At 37.8% G+C, this 21,089-nt stretch overlaps 1 protein-coding gene across 3 annotated transcripts; it reads left to right on the top strand.

Annotated features, from left to right (window-relative positions):
* Positions 1-3,910: 3,910 nt before the first annotated feature.
* LOC145521553 (androgen-induced gene 1 protein-like) lies at positions 3,911-4,802 on the top strand. 3 transcript variants are annotated; one of them, XM_081530221.1, is made up of 2 exons: positions 3,911-4,302; positions 4,419-4,802. In XM_081530221.1, exons 1-2 carry the CDS (start codon positions 3,911-3,913, stop codon positions 4,612-4,614), a joined length of 588 nt encoding a protein of 195 aa, XP_081386347.1. In that variant the 3' UTR covers positions 4,615-4,802. The 3 variants fall into 3 exon arrangements, with proteins under 3 accessions (XP_081386347.1, XP_081386346.1, XP_081386348.1); XM_081530220.1 differs by having other exon boundaries at positions 3,911-4,202; positions 4,287-4,802; XM_081530222.1 differs by having other exon boundaries at positions 3,911-4,050; positions 4,204-4,802.
* The last annotated feature ends 16,287 nt before the right edge of the window (positions 4,803-21,089 follow it).

Here is a 21,089-nt window from a genome sequence, read left to right on the forward strand (position 1 = left end):
CTTTTTTAGTCCTGTGGCCACTGCTGAGTTTTCCAAATTTGCTGGCATATTGAGTGCAGCACTTTAACAGCATCATCTTTGAGGATTTGAAATAGCTCAACTGGAATTTCATCACCTCCACTAGCTTTGTTCGTAGTGATGCTTCCTAAGGCCCACTTGACTCATATTCCAAGATGTCTGGTTCTAGGTGACTGATCATACCATCGTGATTATCTGGGTCATGAAGATCTTTTTTGTACAGTTCTTCTGTGTATTCTTGGCATCTCTTCTTAAGATCTTCTGCTTCTGTTAGTTCCATACCATTTCTGTCCTTTATTGAGCCCATCTTTGCATGAAATGTTCCCTTGGTATCTCGCATCACTTTCTTGAAGAGATCTCTAGTCTTTCCCATTCTATTGTTTTCCTCTATTTCTTTGCACTAATCACTGAGGAAGGCTTTCCCATCTCTCTTTGCTATTCTTTGGAATTCTGCATTCAAATAGATATATCTTTCCTTTCCTCCTTCTCTTTTCGCTTCTCTTCTTTTCACAGCTATTTGTAATGCCCCCTCACACAGCCATTTTGCTTTTTTGCATTTCTTTTTCTTGGGGATGGTCTTGATCCTTGTCTCCTGTGCAATGTCACGAACCTCTGTGCATAGTTCATCAGGCACTCTATCAGATCTAGTCCCTTAAATCTATTTCTCACTTTCACTGTATAACCGTAAGGGATTTGATTGAGGTTCTACCTGAATGGTCTAGTGGTTTTCCCTACTATCTTCAATTTAAGTCTGAATTTGGCCATAAGGAGTCCATAATCTGAGCCACAGTCAGCTCCTGGTTTTGTTTGCTGACTGTATAGAGCTTCTCCATATTTGGCTTCAAAGAATATAATCAATCTGATTTCAGTGTTGACCATCTGGTGATGTCCATGTGTAGTCTTCTCTTGTGCTGTTGAAAGAAGGTGTTTGCTATGACCAGTGCATTCTCTTGGCAAAACTCTATTAGCCTTTTCCATGCTTCATTCTGTACTCCCAGGCCAAATTTGCCTGTGGCTCTAGGTGTTTCTCAACTTCCTACTTTTGCATTCCGGTCCCCTATAATGAAGAAGACAAAAGCTCATAAATGCTTGACTAATTGCTTGCTATTTAATATACCTATTTATTAGACTATTCATACTGTTGGAGCTTCCCTGGTGGCTCAGACAGTAAAGAATTTGCCTGCAATGGAGGACATGTGGGTTCGATCCCTGAGTCAGGAAGATCCCTGGAGAAGGGAGTGACAATCCACTCCATTATTCTTGCCTGGAGAACTCCATGGATAAAAAGCCTGGCGGGCTATAGTCCATGGAGTAGCAAAGAGTCTATTCACTATCTGAGGAAAGGTTTCTAAATTTTATTCAGTAAGTTTATATACTAGTAATAAATATAAAAGTATATTTATAACCTTTCAAAATTTGCTCTAATATGTGAGTAGAATATACATTTAGTTTTAGAAGTTGTATCTATACAATCATTGCAGACATTCTTTAATATTGGTTTTCTAAGCTGGGTTATTACTTTACTTTCACCTCTCATATTCACTTTCAATCTCAGAGTTATAAAATAAATTAGTAATATTTTGAAGATTTTTTTAAATGCACTACAACTACTTCGATATTAGCAGGCCAGCAACAGTTTCTTTTTATTTAAGCACCTTGGACAAGCATATTTTTGGTTGTGTACTATCTTAGCAATGATAGTAGTATTGTGTTCTTTCAGTTGGTTCAGTTCAGTTCAGTTCAGTCGCTCAGTCGTGTCCGACTCTTTGCGACCCCGTGAATTGCAGCACGCCAGGCCTCCATGTCCATCACCAACTCCCGGAGTCTACCCAAATCTATGTCCATTGAGTCAGTGATGCCATCCAACCATCTCATCCTCTGTCGTCCCCTTCTCCTCCCGCCCCCAATCCTACCCAGCATTAGGGTCTTTTCCAATGAGTCAACTCTTCGCATGAGGTGGCCAAAGTATTGGAGTTTCAGCTTCAACATCAGACCTTCCAATGAACACCCAGGATTGATCTCTTTTAGGATGGATTGATTGGATCTCCTTGCAGTCCAAGGGACTCTCAAGAGTCTTCTCCAACACCACAGTTCAAAAGCATCAATTCTTGGGCACTCAGCTTTCTTCACCGTCCAACTCTCACATCCATACATGACTACTGGAAAAACCATAGCCTTGACTAGACGGACTTTTGTTGGCAAAGTAATGTCTCTGCTTTTAAATACGCTATCAAGGTTGGCCATAACCTTCCTTCCAAGGAGTAAGCGTCTTTTAATTTCATGGCTGCAATCACCATCAGCAGTGATTCTGGAGCCCCAAAAAATAAAGTCTGACACTGTTTCCACTGTTTTCCCATCTATTTCCCATGAAGTGATGGGATCAGATGCCATGATCTTAGTTTTCTGAACGTTGAGCTTTAAGCCAACTTTTTCACTCTCCTCTTTCACCTTCATCAAGAGGCTCTTTAGTTCTTCTTCACTTTCTGCCATAAGGGTGGTGTCATCCGCATACCTGAGGTTATTGATATTTCTCCCGGCAATCTTGATTCCAGCTTATGTTTCTTCCAGCCCAGTGTTTCTCATGATGTACTCTGCGTATAAGTTAAATAAGCAGGGTGACAATATACAGCCTTGACGTACTCCTTTTCCTACTTGGAACTAGTCTGTTGTTCCATGTCCAGTTCGAACTGTTGCTTCCTGACCTGCATACAGGTTTCTCAAGAGACAGGTCAGATGGTCTGGTATTCCCATCTCTTTCAGAATTTTCCACAGTTTGTGGTGATCCACACAGTCAAAGGCTTTGGCATAGTCAATAAAGCAAAAATAGATGTTTTTCTGGAACTCTCTCGCTTTTTCGATGATCCAGCGGATATTGGCAATTTGATCTCTGGTTCCTCTGCCTTTTCTAAAACCAGCTTGAACATCTGGAAGTTCATGGTTCACGTACTGCTGAAGCCTGGCTTGGAGAATTTTGAGCATTACTTTACTAGCAGGTGAGATGAGTGCAATTGTGCAGTAGTTTGAGCATTCTTTGGCATTGCCTTTCTTTGGGATTGGAATGAAGACTGACCTCTTCCAGTCCTGTGGCCACTGCTGAGTTTTCCAGATTTGCTGGCATATCGAGTGCAGCACTTTCACAGCATCACCTTTGAGGATTTGAAATAGCTCAACTGGAATTCCATCACCTCCACTAGCTTTGTTTGTAGTGATGCTTTCTAAGGCCCACTTGACTTCACATTCCAGGATGTCTGGCTCTAGGTGAATGATCACACCATCGTGATTATCTGGGTCTTGAAGATCTTTTTTGTACAGTCTTCTGTGTATTCTTGCCACCTCTTCTTAATATCTTCAGTTGGTAGCTTACCTTTAAAACTCTGAAGATGGAAAGCAATGGATTCCTTCAGTTGCCTCCCCCCAAAATAAGGTTTTTCAAAATATATTTAGTAAAAGTTGTCATTTTTCATAAAGAAGAAAATATATCTACTCAGAGTGTGCAGAAAGTGAGAGACAACTAATAAAAGAAGAAATACCTGAAGATTTGTTTCAGTCTTCGCAGATACCATCTCTGTTGGTTCACCAAGGTCAAAGAAAGATTCTGAAATTGTCTTCCTTTTCAAAAACATGTTTTCAAAAGTGTATATTCTGGAGTCTATTTGGGATTATATTTTAAAACTCAGTATATCAATTTATTCATGTCTGCATACCAATTTTCCTAGTGGCAATATTTCAAAGTCAAGATTTTAAAGAGTTTAGCTTTATGATTTCTATTCTATTGCTTTGGTGTTCAACTTGATTTTAAAATTTTGTTCAGGCCTGGGGTTCCCACCGCACCAGACCGCGCCCAGCTCCTCCAGCCCGCCCGTCCTCCCCGCCGCCCAGGCCTTTGGCGAACATGGCGCTTGTCCCCTGCCAGCTGCTGCGGGTGGCCACCCTGCTGTCCTACTGCTCTATCCTGTGCAACTACAAGGCCATTGAAATGCCCTCGCATCACACCGACGGAGGGTGCTGGAAATTCCTGACGTTCATTGACCTGGTTATCCAAGCTGTCTTTTTTGGTATCTGTGTGCTGACTGATCTTTCCAGTCTTCTGACTAGAAGTGGGAACCAAGAACAGGAAAGACAGCTAAAGAAGCTCATCTCTCTCCGGGACTGGATGCTGGCTGTACTGACCTTTCCTGTTGGGGGTTTCGTTGCAGTGGTGTTCTGGATCATTTATGCCTATGACAGAGAGATGATTTACCCAAAATTGCCTGATAATTTTATCCCAGGGTGGCTGAATCACGGAATTCACACAACGGTTTTGCCCTTTATATTAATCGAGATGAGGACATTACACCATGCGTATCCCAGCAGGAGCAGTGGACTGGCCGCCATATATACCTTCTCTGTTGGCTATATGTTATGGGTGTGTTGGGTGCATCATGTAACCGGGATGTGGGTGTACCCTTTCCTGGAACACATTGGCCCAGGAGCCAGAATCCTCTTCTTCGGGTCTACAAGCATTTTAATGAACTTCTTGTACCTGCTGGGAGAAGTTCTGAACAGCTATATCTGGGATACACAGAGAAGTATGGAAGAGGTGAAAGAGAAACCTAAATTGGAATGAGATCTAAGTCTAAACAGAAGAGCAGAATGGAGCTACGATTGAAGACTCATTACCCCCTGGGCATCGCTGATGGAGGAGAGGAAGCTTCAAAGAAAATGGTGGAACCAGCCTCTGCCTCCCTGCCCCAGGGGGAGGGAACACCTTTTATGGAGAAATATGTGTAAGAATAGAATATGGATATTTCCAAAATAACTTCCCCTCAATTGTGTTTTAAAGAATTGTTCCCAAAATCATTATTGATAATAGCATCTTTTTTTTTTTTGACTCTTCTAGTTTTTACAACTAAAATTGGTCATCGGATTTTAATTTTTGCAATTGTAATTCCATTTAATCAAGGAAGAAAAGAATCCTATTGTGTTTCTTGTTGAAAAATATGTGAAAATCAAAGGGGCTGACGTGAAGCAAAACATTTGTGTATTTATTTTTTTCCTATAGTGAGTAACCAAGCATAAGCCTGGAGGAAACGGGACGGATGTTCCCTATTGCAATAATGTCATGATTGCCTTAAACAGGCAATATTAGTAATAATTGCATTGACTTAGTCAAAACCCTGAGTGTATTTGGATCTCATGATTTAATCTTGTGACCATTTCCTAGATGCAAGCTATAACTTTAATAAACAGCAAGTAACCCCTAGCAAAAAAATAAAAATAAAATAAAATTTTGTTCAGTTTTCCATATAGTTTGTACACAGAGTGAAGAGTTTGATAAGGAAGTTATTGCCTTGGGCTAATAAAAGTTGTGTGTGTGCTCAGTCATGTCTGACTCTTCATGACCCTTCGACTCTTCGACTCTTCGTGACTCTTCGACTGTAGCCCATAGGCCCCTGTGTCCATGGAATCTGATTCCTCAGGCAAGAATACTGGAGTAGGTTGCCACTTCCTTCTCCAGGGGATCTTTCTGATCCAGGGATCGAACCCATGTCTCTTGCGTCTCCTGCATTGGCAAGCAGATTCTTCATCAACTGTGCCACCTGGGATGGCCATGAAAGAGGTATAATATAGAAGTTTACTGATATTGAATAATTATTGATGTGACAGAAATCTGCCTTTTCACTTAACTAATTCTGGAAAATTAAATAAATTGCTTGAACTATCCCTTACATTGCTCATCTTTAAACTGAAGTTTATAAAAATACTTCTTAGCATTTTAATTATTCAATCAAATTGTGTATGTGCTACACTTAACATAGTTTTGTATAAATAATCAGCAAGGATGTCTTTTTGTACAGCCTCAGAGATGTCATTCACATTGTATGTTACTTTTTAACATTCAACTAATGTTAACATTTATCATTTTTATTGCTTTTCTTATTAACTTTGTTTTCTAGGAACATGCTTCTGTACAAAATAAAAACTTATATTTACACTTTAGCTCAGGCCATATCAAACATTTAGTGACTTATACCAATTGCTTATGCATTTTATTCTTTCAATTTGCTTTTAAGATTAAAAGATTTTTTATTCTAAAAATTCTCTGTTTCATCATCTAAGTTTAAGGATTTCAAGAAATGACAATATTAAGCACACAATTTTCTTTAATTTTGTGCAGTATAAATCTGTTCCTGTAAACTTATATGTAAATCAAGTGTTTGAAACTAACCCTTAAAAAGCTTACTAGTTTAAGAAGTTATAAAGTGATTATTCAAACCATCAAGCAAAACTTTCCCATAACTTATATGGATGCCCACATAACATTTTTCTTTTTCTCCCTTATTGATATTATTAATTTCAGTCACCGCAGAGAAAAACACTGATTACTTACAAAGGAAAGACAATTAGATATATAGCAAATGTATCAACCACAGCACTAGAAGTCAGAGCACAATATAATACATATTAAAGAAAAAAAAAATTAAAACCATAAAACCAATGAGAGGAATCACTTTTGCCAAACACTGATTTCAGGTTAGAAGTGACCATTGCATGTGACAATATAAAGTCATATATGACCATCATATCTACTAGTGTGGGCAAGAATCCTTAAAGAAATGGAGTAGCCCTCATAGTCAACAAAAAAGTGTCCGAAATGCAGTAGCTGGGTGCGATCTCAAAAACGACAGAATGAACTCTGTTCATTTCCAAGGCAAACCATTCAACATCACAGTAATCCAAGTCTAAACCCCAACCACTAAAGCTGAAGAGGCTGAAGTTGAATGATTATATGAAGACCTATACGACCTTCTAGAACTAACACCAAAAAAATATGTCATTTTCATCATAAGGGACTGGAATGCAAAAGTAGGAAGTCAAGAGATACCTGGAGTAATAAGAAAGTTTGGCCTTGAAGTACAATATGAAGTGGGGCAAAGGCTAACAGAATTTTGTCAAGAGAACACACTGGTCATAGCAAACGCCCTCTTCCAACAACACAAGAGATAACTCTGCACATGGACATCACCAGAGGGTCAATACTGAAATCAGATTGATTACATTCTTTGCAGTCAAAGATGAAGAAGCTCTATAGAGTAAGCAAAAACAAGACCTGGCAGTGACTGTGGCTCAGATTATCAGCTTCTTATTGCAAATTCAGGCTTAAGTTGAAGAGAGGAGGGAAAACCACTAGGCCCTTCAGATATGACCTAAATCAAATCCCTGTGTAGAGGCAATTCATTGATTCAAGGGATTAGATCTGGTAGACAGAGTGCCTGAAGAACTATGGACGGATGTTCATAACATTGTACAGGAGGTGGTGAGCAAAACCATCCCAAATAAAAATAAATGCAAGAAGGCAAAGTGATTGTCTGAGGAGGTTTTCCAAACAGCTGAGAAAAGAAGAGAAGTGAAAAGCTAGGGAGAAAGGGAAAGACATAGCCATCTGAATGGAGTTTCAAAGAAGAGCAATGAGAGATAAGAAAGGCTTCTAAGCGAACAATGCAGTGAAAGAGTAAACCATTAGAATGGAAAAGACTATAGAGATTTCTTAAAGAAAATTAGAGATACCAAGAGAATATTTTGTGCAAGGATGGGCATGATAAAGAACAGAAATTGTAAGGACTAAACAGAAGCAGAAGAGATTAAGAAGAAGTGGCAAGAATACAGAGAAGAACTATACAAAAGTGGTCTTATTGGTCCAGATAACCACAATGATGTGATCACCCACCTAGAGCCACCCATCTTAGAATGTGAAGTCAAGTGGGTCTTAGGAAGCATCACTATCGACAAAGCTAGTGGAGGTGATAGAGTTCCAGCTGAGCTATTTAAAATTCTAAAAGCTATTTAGAATTCTAAATTCTAAATTTGATGCTGTCAAAATGTTGCACTCAATATGTCATCAAATTTAGAAAACTCAGCAATGGCCACAAGACTGGAATAGTTCAGTTTTCATTTCAATTCAAAAGAAGAGTAATGCCAAAAAATGTTCAAACTTCCATACAATTATGCTCATTTTACATGCTAGCAAGGTTATGCTGAAAATCCTTCAGCTAAGCTTCAGCAGTATGTCAACCAAGAACTTCCAGAATTTCAAGCTGGATTTAGAAAAGGCAGAAGAACCAGAGATCAAATTGCCAACATTTGTTGGATCATAGAGAAAGCGAGGAACTTCCAGAAAAATATCTACTTCTGCTTCATTGACTGTGCTAAAGCCTTTGACAGTGTGGATCACAACAAACTGTGGAAAATTCTTGAAGAGATGGAAATACCAGACCACCTTACCTGCCTCCTGAGAAACCTGTATGCAGGTGAAGCAACAGTTAGAACCAGACATGGAACAACGGACTAGTTCAAAATTGGGAAAGGAGTACACAAGTCTGTATACTGTCACCTTGCTTATTTAACTTCTATGCAGAGTACAGCATGAGAAATGCTGGACTGGATGAAGCACAAGTTGGAATCAAGATTGCCAGCAGAAAAATATCAGCAACCTCAGATACACAGATGATCACTCTAATGGCAGAAGCTGAAGAGAAACTGTACAGTCCATGGAATTCTCCAGGCCAGAATACTAGAGTGGGTAGCTGTTCCCTTTTCCAGGGGATCTTCTCAACCCAGGGAATGAACCCAGGTCTCCCACATTACAGGCAGACTCTTTACCAGCTGAGCTCCTAGGGAAGCAACGGATTGGTTCCAAATTGGGAAAGGAATATATCAACGTTGTATAATGTCACCCTGCTTATTTAACTTATATGGAGAGTACATCATGCAAAATGCTGGGTTGGATGAAGCACAAGCTGGAATGAAGATTGCCAGGAGAAATATCAATAATGTCAGATATGCAGATGACACCACCTTTATGGCAGAAAGTGAAGAAGAACTAAAGAGCCTCTTGATGAAAGTGAAAGAAGAGAGTGAAAAAGCTGACTTAAACCTCAACATTCAAAAAATGAAGATCATGGTAGCCAGTCCCATCACTTCATGGCAAATAGATGGGGAAACAATGGAAACAGTGACAGACTATTTTCTTGAGCTCCAAAATCACTGCAGATGGTGACTGCAGCCATGAAATTAAGAGACACTTACTCTTAGGAAGAAAAGCTGTGACCAACCTAGACAGCATTTTAAAAAGCAGAGACATTACTTTGCCAAGAAAGATCCATCTAGTCAAAGCTATGGTTTTTCCAGTAATCATATATGGATGTGAGAGTTGGATCATAAAGAAAGCTGAGCACCGAAGAATTGATGCTTTTGACCTGTGGTGTTGGAGAAGACTCTTGAGAGTCCCTTGGAATCCAGGGAGATCAAACCAGTCAATCTTGAAGGAAATCGTCAATGAATATTCATTGGAAAGACTGATGCAAAAGCTGAAGCTCCAATACTTTGGCCACTGGAGGGGAGGAACTGACTCATTGGAAAAGACCCTGATGCTGGGAAAGATTGAAGATAGGAGGATAAGGGGACGACAGAAGATGAGATGGTTGGATGGCATCACCAACTCGATGGACATGAATTTGAGAAAACTCTGGGAGTTGGTGATGGACAGGGAAGCCTGGTGTGCTGCAGTCCATAGGGTCACAAAGAGTCAGAAGCAACTGAGCAACTGAACTGAACTGAACAGGAACTGAAGAACCTCTTGATGAGGGTGAAGGAGAATGAAAATGCTGGCTTAAAACTCAACATTTAAAAAATGAAGATCATCACATCTAGTCCCATCTCTTCATGACAAATAGATGGGAAAAAGTGGAAACGGTGACAGATTTTATTTTCTTGGGCTCTAAACTCACTCTGGACTGTGAATTCATCCATGAAATTAAAAGATACTTACTCCTTGGAAGGAAAGCTATGATAAACCTAGACAATATATTGAAAAGCACAGATCCTTTGCCAACAAAGTTCTTTGTAGTTAAAGCTATGTTGTTTTTTTTTTCAGTAGTCGTGTACTGATGTGAGAGTTGGATCATAAAGAAGGCTGAGTGCCAAAGAATTGATGTTTTTGAATTGTGGGGCTGGAAAAGATCCTTGAGAGTCCCTTGGACAATAAGCAGATCAAACCAGTAAATCCTAAAATAAATCAACTCCGAACATTCATCGGAAGAACTGATGCTGAGGCTGAAGCTCCAATACTTTGACCACTTGATGCAAACAGCCGACTCACTGGAAAAGATCTTGCCACTGGGAATGATTGAGGGCAGGAGGAGAAGCAGACAACAGAGCAGAAGATGGTTGGATGGCATCACCAACTCAGTGAACATGTGTTTGAGCGAACTCAGGAAAATAGTGAAGGACAGGGAAGCCTAGCATGCTGCAGTCCATGGGGTCCCAAAGAGTCGGACATGACTTAGCAACTAAACAACAACAGCATGTAATATATAGATCTATATCAAATCATTACATTGACAGCATGTAGTATGGAATGAAAATTACACTTAGCAATAAATGTATACCTACAAATGTGTGTAGTAAAAGGCAAGAATTAATTACATTACTGTACTTTCTAAAAATCTAAGTTCCTTGTTAGGTGTTTTATACTTTGTGTAAAAAACTCATGGTATTCACCTTCAAATCATTTTATAAAAAAGCATGAGGCTCAGAGACACTAAGTAACTCAGTCACAAAGTTAACTAGAGGCAAAGACTGGATTTGTTTTTACATGTCTCTTATATCTGCCACTCATACTGCAGGAAATATTGTAACATCGTGCATAATTGACTTAATTGATACTTCATTCCACTAAATTACTATTCTTTTCCTCTGAAAATAGCTTGATCTCAACCCTGACATCCAATCAGAATGGGCCTCTCCTCCAATATTCCAATATGATTTCTAATGGCTTATGAATATAATATGTATACATATGTTTACATATAATTAAACATGTATTTTCTCTCTCCTCCATTGTTCCCTCCCAAACCTGTTCTGTGATGAGAAGTGATAACTGCAATTTAAATGAATATTTTTGACTTGCTTAAAGTTGAAATGACTTCATCTTACTGAAAAGTTCTTCAGAGGAAATGTCAGAAATTTCTGTTTATCATTTAGAGTTGCCATTGCCTGAGAGTTCAAACATCTTGGTCTCCTGTTGACTAGAATATTATAAAACCTGGATTAATTTACCACTTTCTTGCATAAAATGTATTCTTGATGCTTCCCTGGTTATCTTGTTCCCTGCAGAGCACTTGGGATTTCATGATGAATTTTGTTTTCAGAGAAACAATATTTTCATGGTTTAAGATCATTACTTGGTAAGGAATAACTGAATGCTGTTCCATTAAATGGTAAATGCATTTGGCTCAGCAAACTTAATTTTCTCTTATTTTCCATTCCCCACAAAACTCTAACTGATTAGGAAATGTGTCTCTTCCCAACCACCTTGTTTTTCTCTTGTTGTAGTTGAATCCATTGATTAAGAATTAAAAACAACAAAATCAACAACAAAATCATTTACATAAAAATTAAAAAGCAAGTTTAGAATTTATCAAAAATTTAGAGACTTAAAAATGGGGCTGTTTTCTTCTTGGCTGTATCTTAGTTGCCATCAGCTAACCAATATCAAGTAAAATAGTACATTTGCATTATTACATTTCTATATATTTAGATAGCACAGAAACATGGCTTTCTTTTTAGAAAATTTTCATATTTCAGAACTACGAAGTAATTCAACCAAAATTAATGAAGATTGAAAATTACTTTATATAATTACTGAATATAAAACTTCGAAACTTAAATCATAATAATTCAAAAGTTTTAAGTTCCCAAATATTAATATTTAGAATGCTTCAGACCAAGTGAATTTTCCTATTCATCTCTCTCAGGATATGTATTACTACATAACTTTTCTATTTTATACAAAACTTTTTCTTCCATCGATCACTTATAAAAGCTCATAAGTGATCAGAAACTATATTTTACCATGAAAAATGACATCCAGAGATATTGAAAAACTTTTTAGTTTTATACTTGTTTGTAGTTGTTTTGAAGCATTTATAAACTATTTTACGATTCTAAAAAATAGACAGTTAAATAAAAAAGCAGGGATTTACATAGAAGTTGCCCAAATACTTGTTTTGGTTGACTCTAACTATATAATAAATTGGGCAATGTATTACCACTGGCTTCTAATTCTTATCATTTATTGTAGGATTATGGTAAACTTTCTGAAAGTCAGTTTATTCATATATAAGATAGGAAGTTATTCGACCCTTTCCAAGAATTATTAAGAAAATCAAATGAAGTGGGATTGGTGAACATATTGATGTTTTGTAAATGTGTCACTAACTATAAAAGAGAAAGGTTCTATTATATACTTTTGACTTTTTTTTTTTTTTGGTCGATGAATAAAACGTTGCAAAGAAAACACACTAAAATAACTTTAAGGGAACTTTAAGGGAAATAAGCTATCTGGATTTTCTACTTTATAAATTTAGGACAAAAGAAAAGGGTACATTTGAAAGACTTTCAATATTGAGGTCGTTCAGGGAGTTTCTAATGTTACTGCACAATTGACGTTTTGTTCAATCTTACATGTTCTTCCGTGAGTAAGAAGCCCATCCATCATCTAAAGTTCTCTTCAGGCTTTACTGTTGCCTTGGGAAATTGGCACTTAATATTACAATTCTAGGACACTGCATATAGTTTTCTTTGGCATGCTGTGCAGCATTTACTAGAAAAAGACAGACTGCATTAAGCCTGTGCACAGTGAAATAATTTATATACAAGAGAAACGTAAGTTTTACACTTATCATCATGGGGAAAATACCTCTACTGTCCCTGGAAAGATTCCATCTGTACCCTATGTGACTTACTCAATATCAAAGATTAAATCTTGGACAATGCACTTTAGTTTCTTTGGGCTTTAATTTCCTAATCTGTAACTGGGAGCGAGAAGTACATATCTCATAGATCAGTTGTAATCATCAAATGAATATACAAAGCACCCAAAAGATTACCTGGTACATAGTTAATGCAAAAATATTCAATATTATGATGGTTGAATTGATAATGAAATGTCTTAGAATCAAACAGGCATGAAAGGCCAGACAGGGTTCAATGTGACCAGTAGAAACAAAGAATCTATTTGCATGTTGAACAAATATGAAAGAATAAATTCTGAAGGAGTATGAAAACACTACACAGGTATTTTAGCAAGAAGTGATGAAAGTTAGGATTAGGAATATAAATAAGTCAAAATACAGTGAAATACAATTAGAATAAATTCAATTAAGAAATACTGATCTTGAAAATGAGTGTATTTGATTGCTTGCCAGTATTATGAATTCCAGTATAATATAACTCTTCATTAAGGCAACACAAAGAAGAATGGCATAGTAATTATATTTACATACACATACATACACAATATATATGTATAATTTATGTCATATGATCTACTTACCCAAATGACAATATGTTTTAATATCTTCACATAAAGAATAATTATGAGTCATTATTTTATAATATTGGATATAATTACTATTTCCAGCATAAATTACAGTATGTGCCCCCGTTAGCACTAGACTCCATAGTTTTTCAAGATCAGAGAAGTCATCAGTTCAGTTCTGTTGCTCAGTTGTGTCCGACTCTTTGCAACCCCATGAACTGCAGCACGCCAGGCCTCCCTGTCCATCACCAACTCCTGGAGTTTACCCAAATTCGTATCCATTGAGTCTGTAATGCCATCCAACCAACTCATCCTCTGTCATCCCCTTCTCTTCTTGCCTTCAATCTTTCCCAGCATCAGGGTCTTTTCAAATGAGTCAGCTCTTTGCATCAGGTGGCCAAAGTAGCGGAGTATTCAGCTTCAACATCAATCCTTCCAATGAACTCTCAGGACTGATTTCCTTTAGGATGGACTGGCTGGATCTCTTTGCAATCCAAGGGACTCTGAAGCATCTTCTCCAACACCACAGTTCAAAAGCATTAATTCTTCGGCGCTCAGGTTTCTTTATAGACCAACTCTCACATCCATACATGACTACTGGAGAAAGTCATTATTTATGTATAAATAGCATTATATTAACATAATTATTTTCTTCTGTGTCTGACAATTTCCCACTCTGAAATTTGTGAAAATAGCAATTTGAATTCCTTTTTTTATGACCATCTTTCAGACCATCATCTATTTGTTTGCTCTGCCCTTCTTGAGACTAAATTATAAATATTTTCTCTAGAGTTGTCTGCATTTCATCTGCATTTATCTATGCTTTGAATGGTTCATTACACACAACTGAATTGGCTTTGTGACTGTGTCAGTAAGTATAAAAGAGAAAGGTTTTATTATATTCTTTTGACTTATGGGTTTTTTTTTTTTTGGTTGGTGAATAAAAAGTTGCAAAGAAAACACAAAAATAATTCCACATTATTTTTGAGATGAAAAAGTCAGCAATTTTGAAAATTCTCGAATAAACTCTAGAATGGATTTTCTTTGAATTTGCCTGTGATTAGCCTTTAGAAACTGTTTTAGATTAGCTTTAGAAAGCTTTAGAAACAAGATAAACAAGACAAAAATCATCACCAAAAAGAAAATCTCTTTGCTATCAACCAGTTCAAATTTATACCTGAAGGACCAAAGTGAATCACATGTATATTTTTTCTCAAATATTTAGAATAAATTTTTAGCAACTTGAAATCTGTTATTCATTTTATATTTTTTTCAAAGTCAATTGCTCTTTCATCATTACTTCATTTTGAAAAAACATCTAAGGAAAACAAAATTTTCATATTTTGATAAAAAATACCTCTCAGTTCAGTTCAGTTCAGTCGCTCAGTCGTGTCCGACTCTTTGCGACCCCAAGAATTGCAGCACGCCAGGCCTCCATGTCCATCACCAACTCCCGGAGTTTACCCAAACCCATGTCCATCGAGTCAGTGATACCATCCAACCATCTCATCCTCTGTTGTCCCCTTCTCCTCCTGCCCCCAATCCCACCCAGCGTTAGGGTCTTTTCCAATGAGTCAACTCTTTGCATGAGGTGGCCAAAGTATTGTTGTTTCAGCTTCAACATCAGACCTTCCAATGAACACCCAGGATTGATCTCTTTTAGGATGGATTGATTGGATCTCCTTGCAGTCCTAGGGACTCTCAAGAGTCTTCTCCAACACCACAGTTCAAAAGCATCAGTTCTGTGGCACTCAGCTTTCTTCACTGTCCAACTCTCACATCCATACATGACCACTGGAAAAACCATAGCCTTGACTAGACGGACTTTTGCTGGCAAAGTAATGTCTCTGCTTTTAAATATGCTGTCTAGATTGGCCATAACCTTCCTTCCAAGGAGTAAGCGTCTTTTAATTTCATGGCTGCAATCACCATCAGCAGTGATTTTGGAGCCCAAAAAAATAAAGCCTGACACTGTTTCTACTGTTTCCCTATCTATCTCCCAAAAACCTGTAGAGATATATTTAATAAAATATCAAGGGCAGTATTTTTCAAAAATCTAATAAATAGGTAACATGATTTCAAAACTGAAGTAATGAATGTCATTGAATAATATCAATTATTAATTTGTATTTGAAATTGAAGATCAGTCTTATAATTACTATAGACCTGTTACTACATAGTTAGTCCTTGTAAATAATTAATTGCATCATTTTTATATCTGTAGCATACCAAATGCAGGACAATCTCCTCCATAACATTTTATAATTTTAAAGTGGTCTCTGTAAATATTAATATCATGATTTCACATTTCCAGCTTCTTAAAATATGCTTCAAAATGCATTTAAGAAAAAACTATAAACCTGAAGTGAAAAATATTTTCTAAATGCAATAACAATTATTTGGAGTTAACTTTAATGCCATTTTTATTAGTTCAATAATTAGATTTAAGAGATACACATAATAAAAGCTTCCAATTATGATAATGTTTCCTGAGTTCAGAGTTAAAAAAAAAAATCTCCATTACCCTCAAGCAGGGCTGTCATTTTCATGTGTGGGGCACTGGAAAAATATTTTTGGGGAAGGGGCTTCTCTATACAAACAATTTGATTTAAAGATATGCTGTAAAACTCCCGGCCCCATGTAAGATGCAGTGCTCTATTCCTGAAGATCAGGAAAATGGGGAAAGAAGAGGTACAAACCTCTTTGTTCATTTTTTCTAGTGCACAGGAGATTCTTCATAGTCTCTAGGTAACATCTCTTTCTGTTCACTTCCAGGAACCAATTCTTCCTTCTTTATTTCAAACACATCATTCTTGGCTAGCTTTATACCCTCTCCATGAATACATTATGCTGGTATAACTGGCAATATCATAGCTCTTTGGAACCTTTAGGTATTAATTCAGCATGGTTATTCTTGTCTCTGCAGTTCTCTAATGCCATTTATTTAATGTTGGGCACACTATTACTCAAGACACTGCATCATGCCTATGAAGCTCATGAATGCTGGCCTCCAAGGACTCTGAAAGGCTGATACTATGCTTCAAAGATGTTTTAAAATGCAAGGTTCAACTAAAGTATAGAGAAAAATGTGGATCAAAATTCACTTTCTGATTATGCGTAAATATATCATTCAGAGTTTTATAGTGTAAACATAGATTAAAACATCTTCCAATCCTATTTTTGTGGTCCTTACTCTTGCCCTCCACATACCACCTCCAGCTGGGAGGGAGATAAGAGACCCAGGGGCAGAGCAAGATCAGTCAGCCCATTTGAGCATAAAATATCTGCTCCTCCTTACACACTGCTTAAAATTGACCTGGAAAAGGACAGCATCACCATGACAATCACAGGCAAGAAAGGATATTTACTAGACAGGCATTATCATTGTGGAGCAGAGCTTGAAAGCCCTTGGAAGAAATAGGCATGGCTTCTGGTGAGTGTGTGGAGCTGAAGAAATGGGATGACTACCTCTGGGTACCATCAAGTGGTGATATACCAGATAAGAGATATCTGCTGGAACTCTATTATTCTCACGTTCTGTATCCAAAGACACTATTATGCTTGAACTCAACTGAGTAGGAGTTGATTCTTAGGTCCACTCTGGAGGTTCAATTTCAAGGGCTGATAGTGGTTGCACATATCCCAGACAATTCCATTTATCCTATATCCAATGTGAGTGGGGCTTCCCAGGTAGTAGCATGGCAAAGAATCTGTCTGCCAATAAAGAAGATGCAAGAGACATGGAGTTGATCCCTGGGTCGGGAAGATCTGGAGTCAACAACAGTCTGGTGACCCAGTTGCCCAATCAGGAGAAAGAAATATTAAACCAGCTAGCAGAAGAGTCCACTATCCAAGTTTCCCTCCTGGAACTGGAACTAGCAAAGGGATCCCCAAATGGCTTCATCCACAGAAGTCCTGAAGCTCCTTAGGACTCCCTGTCAACTTTGTACATGTGGGCATGAATTAAGGGAGCTCCACAATGGGGAGAAATGACAATCTGCACCACAAGAGTCCCTGCTTAGGATGGTGCTGCAAGACCCAGACAGCACTGCCAGGATGACTCTGTAGCCCTGGCTGATCCTTGCACTGGAATACAGGATTTAGAATATTTTGAATAAGATAGCCAGAATATTGGACCTCTGGAAGCATTAGCCTAAGGCAGGAACACTACTTGTAGGAATATAAGTGGTATTGTCACTCAACAGTACAACTCAAGAAGCAAAAGGAAGGGAGGGAGGAAGAAAGGGAGGAAGGAAGGGGAATAACATTTTTCTTACCACAGAGATAATTTTATAAAGTTAATAAAATCTGGATTTCAAAATCAGGAAGATAAAACAAGAAAAAGAGATAGTATATTCTCTTCATGTACAAAGGAAGATGCAAAAATGCACATAAAATAATACTGAATCAAATCCAGTAAATATAAAAACTGTATGTTATAATATGAAATTTATTCTCAGAAATTATTAATAAGCCAACATTAGTTCAGTTCAGTTCAGTCGCTCAGTCATGTCCGACTCTTTGTGACACCATGAATTGCAGCACACCAGGCCTCTCTGTCCATCACCAACTCCCGGAGTCCACCCAAACCCATGTCCATCGAGTCAGTGATGCCATCCAACCATCTCATCCTCTGTCATCCCCTTCTCCTCCCGCCCCCAATCCTACCCAGCATTAGGGTCTTTTCCAATGAGTCAACTCTTCGCATGAGGTGCCCAAAGTATTCGAGTTTCAGCTTCAACATCAGACCTTCCAATGAACAAACAGGATTGATCTCTTTTAGGATGGACTGATTGGATCTCCTTGCAGTCCAAGGGACTCTCAAGAGTCTTCTCCAACACCACAGTTAAAAAGCATCAATTCTTCGGCGCTCAGCTTTCTTCACCGTCCAACTCTCACATCCATACATGACCACTGGAAAAACCATAGCCTTGACTAGACGGACTTTTGTTGGCAAAGTAATGTCTCTGCTTTTAAATATGCTATCTAGGTTGGCCATAACCTTCCCTCCAAGGACTAAGTGTCTTTTAATTTCATGGCTGCAATCACCATCAGCAGTGATTTTGGAGCCCCAAAAAATAAAGTCTGACACTGTTTCCATTGTTTCCCCATCTATTTCCCATGAAGTGATGGGACCAGATGCCATGATCTTAGTTTTCTGAACGTTGAGCTTTAAGCCAACTTTTTCACTCTCCTCTTTCACTTTCATCAAGAGGCTCTTTAGTTCTTCTTCACTTTCTGCCATAAGGGTGGTATCATCCACATATCTGAGGTTATTGATATTTCTCCCGGCAATCTTGATTCCAGCTTGTGTTTCTTCCAGCCCAGCATTTCTCATGATGTACTCTGCATATAAGTTAAATAAGCAGGGTGACAATATACAGCCTTGACGTACTCCTTTTCCTATTTGGAACCAGTCTGTTGTTCCATGTCCAGTTCTAACTGTTGCTTCCTGACCTGCATACAGGTTTCTCAAGAGACAGGTCAGATGGTCTGGTATTCCCATCTCTTTCAGAATTTTCCACAGTTTATTGTGATCCACACAGTCAAAGGCTTTGGCATAGTCAATAAAGCAGAAATAGATGTTTTTCTGGAACTCTCTTGCTAACATTAGGTAACTTATTTTTGTTCTATACCAAATTACTAAACTGAAGGGAAAATATGAAACAGCTATCCCTATATATACACAAAAATAGGATTTGATAGAATTCAATGACTATTTATGACTTAGAAAAACCTTTAGTTACCAGAAGTAAAATGGAACTCCTAGAAATCAGTAAGTTTTAAACAATGATATCCTCAAGCAAGCATCATACTTTATCAAAATCAAAAATCTTTAAAGATTTTGCTATAAAGAAAGGATGCCCACTATTACCATTACTCTTTAACATACTTTCAGAATTTCTGGCAATTTCTTTGAGGAAAGATAAAAAATGAGATCTAAGTATTCAAAAGAAAAGATGAAAATGCCATTATTTATGTATGTATACATAAGTACAGCTGTTGACATTCTATGTAAATGAATAAGAGAGTTCCACAGTGTCTTCTAATATAAAATCAACCAAAAAAGTCAAATGAATGCTTTGGCAACAATGCAAGTGTGCTTCCTCAGCTGCTTCAGTCGTGTCTGACTCTTTGTAACCCCATGGACTGTAACCTGCCAGCCTCCTCTGACCGTGGGATTCTCCAGGCAAGAATACTGGAGTGGGTTGCCATGCCCTCCTCCAGGGTTTCTTCTCCACCTGGGATCGAACCACGTTTCCCGCATTGCAGGCGGATTCTTTACCCACTGAGCCACCTGGGAGGCCCCTTGGCAGCAACAGCCAACAATAAAATTTAAAACGCCATATACCACATTGGCAACAGTAAAATCTTTAAAGTCTATGATGATTAATTTAATCAGGAAAATATTAATACTATCTTAATAAAATTTTAAAACTTCTAATAAAGAATTTAGAATATAATCTAGTGGAATAAAACATCATTTCTGGACAAGAAGATTTACTGTTATAAAAGTATCTATTATCCTCAAATTGATTGAAGAGTTGGACATGACTTGGTGACTGAACAGCATCCTGGAATTAATATTTAATCCACAATTCCATAAAATCAAAATTCCAGTTGATTTTTTGAGGGATTCAGTAAACCTACAATTAAAGGCAAAGTGAAAGAATTAAAGGTTTACAAAATAACTTTTAACTAATGGAGACAGAGATAACTTGCCTTAGAGAGACAAGGACACCTTATCTTAAGTTAATTTACCTTAGAGATAAGGGTTGTTGTTGTTGCTCAGTCGCCTAGTCATTTCTGACTCTTTTTGACCCCATGGACTGCAACACTCCAGGCATCTCTGTCCCTTACTATCTCCCAGAGTTTTCCTAAGTTCATGCTCATTGCATTGGTGATGCATTCCAGCCATCTCATCCGCTGACACCCCTTTTTCCTTCTGCCCTCAATGTTTCCCATCATCAGGGACTTTTCCAGTGAGTCATCTGTTCAAATCAGATGACCAAAATACTGGAGCTTCAGCATCAGTCCTTGCAGTGAATATTCAGGGTTGATCTCCCTTAAGATTGACTGGTTTGATCTCCTTGCTGTCCAAGGGACGTTCAGGACTTTAGAGATAAGGATAACTTACCTTAATAGCAACATTCTAGAAAGTCTTGGCAATGAAAGCAGAAAAATACCATCACAGTACATACCCACACAAAGAAAACCACTATGCACATGTAACCTTGCACAGATGCCCAGTCCACAAAATGTACAAAGATAGAATTACGAATTAAAGAGAGAAGTTCAGACAGTAAAATTGGGAAGCTGTCTCACTTTATGTATAAAAGTAAAATGATCTCAACAAAAGAGTGGACTCAAGATAGAAAAAAAATATAAAATGAAAAAAAATTTATAACACAGAACATAAGAAAAATATGAGACTATCTTTATCTCTTAGGCACAACAGAGGATTTAGAAATCACAAAAGACATAGGGTAAAAATTGATGAATTTCCAATACAGTATATTAATGCATACATATGGAATTTAGAAAGATGGTAACTATGACCCTATATGCGAGACAGCAAAAGAGACACAGATGGAAAGAACAGACTTTTGGACTCTGTGGGAGAAGGCGAGGGTGGGATGATTTGAGAAAATAGCATTGAAGCATGTATATTACCATTTGTGAAATAGATCGCCAGTCCAGGTTTGATACA

The sequence above is a fragment of the Giraffa tippelskirchi genome, chromosome 9 (assembly GCF_054371585.1).
Source record: "Giraffa tippelskirchi isolate mGirTip1 chromosome 9, T2T-mGirTip1v1.2.pri, whole genome shotgun sequence".
Lineage (NCBI taxonomy): Eukaryota > Metazoa > Chordata > Mammalia > Artiodactyla > Giraffidae > Giraffa > Giraffa tippelskirchi.

What these genes read in the sequence shown, in the direction of transcription:
- LOC145521553 (XM_081530220.1), top strand. Translation starts at nt 3,911, where the DNA reads ATGGCGCTTGTCCCCTGCCAGCTGCTGCGGGTGGCCACCCTGCTGTCC. An exon ending in ACTGACCTTTCCTGTTGGGG is followed by an intron (nt 4,203 to 4,286) that starts GTTTCGTTGCAG and finishes ATTTTATCCCAG; the next exon opens with GGTGGCTGAATCACGGAATT.